Source organism: Panthera onca, chromosome D4 (genome assembly GCF_046562875.1).
Source record: "Panthera onca isolate mPanOnc1 chromosome D4, mPanOnc1 haplotype 2, whole genome shotgun sequence".
Taxonomy (NCBI): domain Eukaryota; kingdom Metazoa; phylum Chordata; class Mammalia; order Carnivora; family Felidae; genus Panthera; species Panthera onca.
In genome coordinates, this window is record NC_138351.1 from 89,506,713 (window position 1) to 89,513,163 (window position 6,451).

Below are 6,451 nucleotides of genomic sequence, written 5' to 3' on the forward strand. Positions count from 1 at the left end.
TGTTCCATCCCCACCAGTCTGTCACATTAGCAGGACGCATCCCGGATCGTCCCTTCCCTGGACAGCGGTAGAAGCCAAAGGGAGTACGATGTGCCTCCCAGACTCCGTGTCGCTATCTGGCGCCCGTCCCGGCGGGGCGCGCGGAGGGGAGAAGCCGCGAGGAGCTCCAGGGGAAGGCAGCTCACTTTAACCCAAGGTGATGTTTGGATCCCTGTGTTCCTGTCCCACCCTGCCACCCAATTTCCGCGCCCCAGTCAGCTTGGCTCTTTTGTGGCTCAGATCTGTCACCCCCTAATGAAGTGGCTTTCTGGCTGCCGAGGATTGAGAGCTGCTGCCGGGGAATCTAAGTCACTAATAGAATGGAAAACACTGTGAAATGCTCCGAGGTGCCAAGCTGGGCCCAACCCAGTGTGGTTCTAAAAGGCTAATAAAAATCCACCAATTAATTGTGACAGCTCAATGGAAAATTATTCAATTGTGAACAGGGCCAAGCTGCAGCTCGAAAGGAGGAGGGGAGATGTTGCCATAGTAACATCAATCCAGGCTCTCATCTGGGTCGAAGCCAGCCTGGGAGGGAGCAGGATCACGCGGCCGTATCTGACAGGGGATGGGATTGCAGGACACAGCAGAGCAGCGTTTGAAAGAGCTGCTCTGCCTTGCCCCGGGCCTGCAGCCACTCCAGGCTGAGCTCTGGCTTCCCCTGGGGTAGAGAAGTTGTTCTCCGAATGCTCTTTGCTTTGAGAAAGCCTCGGAAGGAGCAGTCGAGTGCAGCAGGAAAATACACCTCGTGCCGCGTTTCCCTCCGCCTTTGACCACTGGTATTACCAGCTGCCAATTAAGGGGATGCTGGGACAGGTGCGGGTGCCGGCAACACGATTTCCATCTCCCCAGAGTTAAGGCACTTGCAGCTCAGGAAAAACCCAGATTCCTGGGGGCACAGAGGACCTGTAGGCAAGAATCGGGTGAGCTAGCTTCCCATTACGGTTTTGCAGTTACAAGTTTTATTTCAAAAGACACGCACGGCACATTCATATCCCGGACCCTCGAGGGGCAGCCTTGCCAGAGCAAAAATGTATTCTTGCCCTGTTCATCACCCACCAGACAGGTATACCGCCGAGCACAGGTATCAGAAGGGAAGGGGCAGCCGGGTCCGAACGACATCTCGACACCACAAGCAGGGTTTTCTTGCCAGAGGGGATCGTGTGTTAATGGGACGGAGAGCAAGATTGTTTCTGTTTCTGTTTTTTAACTTCCAGAACCGCACGCTACACCCGATGGAACACGCTGTCAGGGCTCCACTATGGATGGATGTCAGCTCCAGACGTCCCTGTGGAGACTGTCAAAACTTTGACTACCCCGCTGTCAGCATCAGCATCAGCCCACCTGCCTTCGGCTTAGCCAGCTTTGCTTATTCATATTCATGGCCCAGCCTCGTCCACCGGCAGCTGACACCGCCCAGCCTCCGGGCCGCCAGCTCGGCCAGGGGACTGCTGAGACCCGACCACCCGGGAAGGGGGCTGGAACAGAAGGCGGTCTGTGAGCTACATCAGGGCGGTGCTTGCTGGGATGCGGCTTGCTTCCTTTTTTGGACCCCGTCCAGGTTTTGGCCTCAGCAAAGTTGGAAATCAAAAGGAAGCACCCACCTAAGCCATCCTACTGCTAAGAACTCATTAGAATATTCCTCACGCCTTCTTAGTATTCTGGTCTTTCGGGCTCGAGGAGAAGACAGGGCAGGGGGGTTGGAAGCAGCAGCGGGGAGGGTCCACGGAGAAGCCCCTTCCAGGATGCCCTGGCCCCTTCACCGCCGGCCAAAGCGGAAGCTGAAGCCGCCTTTCTTCCTGCTGTAACCGCTGAGCTCCTCGGCCAGGGTCCCCAACGGGCCGCTAGCCTTGTCGCCATCCGCCAGGAGGAAGCCGGTCGCCTCGCTGCCGTCCTCCTGCCTCCCAAACCGGACCCTGAAGCCAGCACGCTGCCTGCCGGACGTCTGCAGCTCCTTGGCCGTGACAAGCGGGCCCAGTGGGTGCGGAGCTCTCGGCCGCCGGGGGGAGCCCCGTGGGAGGGAGACTCGGTGTCCCCCGGGCAGGTGGGCCCAGCCCATTTCGCCTCTGACGCCACCCACGGCGGCCTCTTCTGTGCCCAGCAGAGGAAAGCAGGCGCCCAGCGGCAGGAGGAGCAGACAGTAAGGGCTTATCATCTGGCCCGGAAGAAAGAGAGGAACAAGTTACAGGCTGCACGCGTGGGCCTTGCATGACAACCTGTCAAGTGCTTCCCAGGGCCCGGGCAGCCATCAAAGGCTGGGGGATCAGCTGAGCCCAACTTGCAGGCAGCTTGAGGAAGTGTCACTATGCTGGGGGAGCAGGCCTTTATTTTCTTAGCAGGCTCAGGAGCTGATTGTACCAATTAGGCTGAGTCTCCTCTCCCGTGGTCCCCTGGATCTGACGGCCTTGGCAGCTTAGCATTCGGATAACCCCCCACTGCTGGGATGGCATACAGCCAGGCGGAGGGGGGGGGGTGCCCGTAGCCCCCAAGTGCTGCACAAACTTGGGCTCGGTCTCCTTTTATTATAATTTAAAAAAAAATTTTTTTTTAACGTTTGTTCATTTTTGAGAGACAGAGTATGAGCGGGGAAGGGGCAGAGAGAGAAAGGGGGACACAGAATCCGAAGCAGGCTCCAGGCTCTGAGCTGTCAGCGCTTAGCCCGACGCGGGGCTCGAACTCACAGACTGCGAGATCATGACCTGAGCTGAAGTCGGAAGCTCAACCGACTGAGCCATCCAGGAGCCCCAAATAATTATTGACTCTTGGGCCATATCATCTCAGAGCCACAAGGTAGGGAATGAATGGCATCGATCTGTCTTAGTCTTCAACTCGATGCTAAACGGGTGTGGCTAAGCCGCGTAGCTGGGACACCTAATGTCTCTTTACCACGGAGACGAATTGCTCCCGGAAGCTGGAATGGATTTGATGTTCCTGGCCTAACACGCCCACCTGGGGAGAAGCATGTGGACGTGGCCGGGCTGTCAGTGATCCCTACAGAGCACCACCCACGTGCCAGGCCCTGAGCTAAAACCTGTGAGCCCCGTCCGTGTGACCTCGGCAGACTGTCCTCACAGTAAGCATATTTTCAGCCGAGAAGACTGTCAAGAAGGCTAAGAGACTGGACCACAACTAGAAAGTGGAGGCCCTGAGATTCATGATTCTAATGGCCGGACAGCTTGGCGCACCGGGTGTGTGGGCAGTGCTTTGTGGCCCTGTCCATCCGGTGCCGCCCTCACGTCCCTCCCGCAGGAGGGTCTCACTCCCTGTGACAGAGGGGGCCGTGCTCAAGCAGGTGACGTGCCCGAGACGTCACGGCTTTATAAGTGACAGAGCCGGGATTCAAGCCCAGGTCTAAGTGACTCAGAGCCACTACTCTACCCCGTGGGTGGCAGTCCACGGGGGGATTTGAAACAGAAATAGAGCTTCCCAAAATGCCCCTGCTTCGGCAGCAATTGCTCATTCCCTCCTAAAGGAAGCCTTTCTGGTAATGACCATGGCGAGTCGGAGCTGGCTGGTGCTCTGAGGAGAGCTGAGGCTGGAAAAAAGAGCAGGTTCTGGAGAAGAGGCACGGGCTCCCCAGAGCTCTTTCCAGAAATGGCTCCCTTGAAGACATTTCAAAGGGAACTCAGCCAGAAAGCTTTGAAAAAGTCATAAAAGCAGCCTCCTCTCTACCCAAATCCAGCCCTCTAACTTCTATCACCTCCTCCCCCGGAGCTGAAGTCAAGTCTCGCCTGCTTCGGGAAAGCCTCTCCATCAGGGCCTGGGCGGAGTGGGGGGCTTTCCACAAGGCAGCCGGCAGCCCTGTGGGCCGGGCAGGATCCCATCTGGGGGACGACTCTGCCGGGAGATGGCCTCTGGGTCTCGAGAAAGGGTGCGTCGATGCCTAGAAGGAAGTGGCTTCTCTCCCCTCGTCGGGGGCGGGTCGTGGACCCCTTCGAGAACAGGGGTGGTGGAAGTTGGGACATCCGCCACCGAAAATGGGCCCCAGCACGAGTCGGGACTTCAGTCCCCGACGTTGAGGATGAGGCAGGAAAAGCCCCCGGGGGAGACGGAGGCTGAGCCCCGGAGGGCAGCCGTGGCCAATCTCAGGGCCGCGAGAGGAGGTGTTTGGTCACCACCTCCCTGACCTGGAGGAGGGGTCCAGCGAGCAGGGTTCCCTCTAGGGATGGCGTGGCTGTACTCACCGTGCTGCGGGCCTGCTCCCCAGGAGGGCTGCTGGGCAGGGCGCCTCCGGGCTCCTGTCTGGGAGGTGCGGCTCCGGGCTTCTCCCGCTTTATATAGGCCCCCGGGTAGATTTGCCGCCCTGTGGTCTGATTGCCGCACATTCCTGACCCTGGGATTCCATTGGGGACGCTGGTGGCCAAGGAGGGGGCACTGCTGCCGGCCTCGATAAAAGACCCAACACAAACAGGATGTGGTCTGATGACGGGAGCCGAGGGGGCTGCCCTTTGCCCAGGCCTTGTCTCCAGTGGGGCAGCCAGCATCGTTAGCCAGCCATCGCGGGCACAGACCCTCGAGTCCCTCGGGAGAGGTGTGAGTGGCACACCCACCCTTACCCTTCACGGTCCTGAGTTCGTCGCGTCTGCCTCACTCTTCGGAGAAGCAGGGTCGGGGGGAGGCGGTGTCCACCCCTCGCCCACCCACGCCCGACCCGCACAGCCGCTCCCGTGGGCGGTCAGGCGGGCAGCTGTGTTGGGTGGCGTGGCCGTGGGCCTCACGAGGGAGGGCTGCTTCCTACGAGGGGGAATGCAGAAGGGGTTCGGAGCCCCCTGGCCCGTGTCCCCTGTACCACAGTCCATTTGTTCCTGAGAAGGGAAGCTGAGTGGGGCCGCCCGGTTCAGCGTCTGACTCTCGATCTCGGTCCCGTGGGGTCCCATGCTGGGTGTGGAGCCCGCTTAAGGGGAAAAAAAAGGAAGCTCGGTGTTTCCCACAACCCCGGCACCCAGCTCAGTGCCCGACTCCCATTCGGGGAAGGACGGACCCACCGGCAAACGTTTTCAAAATGCGCTGGCTGTCCGCTGGGTGGCTGGCAGGGCCTCGCTTTCTGAGCCTCAGCGGAGAGTGGCCATGGTGACGGGGCTCGGAGATGAGGCCCTTAGCCCAGTGTGGGGCTCGGCAAGGGCTGGGGAGGGTCGGCAAGGTCATGGCAGTGGCTCTCTGCACTGCCGGCACCCACAGTGGGGGACACGGCGTCCGTCACTCCAAGGGCGCTGGTTCCCGGGTGGTTCCTCCCCAGGTGGGCTCACAGATCAGTGCGGGGAGCGTCCCACGTTGTCACCCGCACGTCCCTGCGGCGGAGCATGGGGTCGGGGGGGCTGCGTTGCGGGCCACGTGTTTCTGCAGGATCCCTCTGGTCCGGGCATGGCCACTGACTGGACACCTCGCTCACGACTTGGGGTGCTCACCCCACGGCTGTTCGCTCTGCCTGCGCTGCGTCTGATCACAGAGCGACCCCGGGGTCTGCTTCAGGAGCGAGGGTCGGCTCGGCTAAGCAGAGATGCGGTTCCCGGTCGGGCAGAGAGCGCTACAGAGTGTTCTCCGGGCACTGGCCAAGGTGGGAGGCCGGTGCCCACTCCTGCAGCCCCAGGAGCCCACGTCCCCACACCTGGTGACCCAGCACCGTGTCTTCGGAGCACCTGTGGGGAGACCAGCAGGGGGTGTGAAGGGCCCAGCCAGGCCCCCAGCCTCTACTCCTCTCTTGGCCTAGATTTCCCCTCCACTGAGAGTGAGCAGGGCGATGAGGGGAGCAGGTGCCGGGTGAGGCTAGGCCGCCCTGCCGTTGTCCCGAGCCGGCTGCTCCGGCGAGGCTGGGGACCAAGCACAGAGGCGTTCCCCCAGTCTCCAGGGCCCTCACCCCCGCTGACCTCCGTCACCTTTGCCTGTGGGTGCTGGGGGGTGTGGAGAACCACCCCGCCATTCACACGGGGAATAGAGACGGCCTCGTGGACACTTCCTGTCCCCCATCAACCTGAGGAAGGGGCTGGAATACTGCCCCTCTGCAGGGGGAGAGGGGAGTCTGAGGCTCAGAGGGTCAGAGCACTTGGCCTTGCGGGAGCAGGCCCAACCCCCATCCTCCGCTGTCTGCAGCCCCATCTGCAGCGGGAAGTCTTGGTTCCCCCCGGTCTTGTCTGGAGAGAACAGGGTCAAGAAAGAGCCGTGTGGATTGACTTTGGGCTTCTCCATGGGCAGGTGCAGGGGGCGGGTGCATTCATGTGCCGACGGGAGCAGGTGCAGAGCTGGCTTCCGTCCCCTGAGGGGCTGGTGTGTGCGTGGGAGACCAGAGGAGCAGTGTCATTTGATCTCCCTACTTAGTGCTGGTTGGTTGTGACATTGGGTGCTGCTTAGTGATGGGGTGCGGCCCGCGGTGGGTCCCTACCATGCTGTGAGGCCTGGGCCAGATGCTTGCCTCCTC

General features: G+C 60.8%; 1 protein-coding gene across 1 annotated transcript; it reads right to left on the reverse strand.

Annotated features, from left to right (window-relative positions):
• Window positions 1–1,711: 1,711 nt before the first annotated feature.
• On the reverse strand, window positions 1,712–4,444 carry QRFP (pyroglutamylated RFamide peptide). Its single transcript, XM_060608363.3, has 2 exons — window positions 4,224–4,444; window positions 1,712–2,194 (listed from the first exon to the last, which is right to left on the reverse strand). Exons 1-2 carry the CDS (start codon window positions 4,362–4,364, stop codon window positions 1,799–1,801), a joined length of 537 nt encoding a protein of 178 aa, XP_060464346.3. The 5' UTR covers window positions 4,365–4,444; the 3' UTR covers window positions 1,712–1,798.
• Window positions 4,445–6,451: the final 2,007 nt, after the last annotated feature.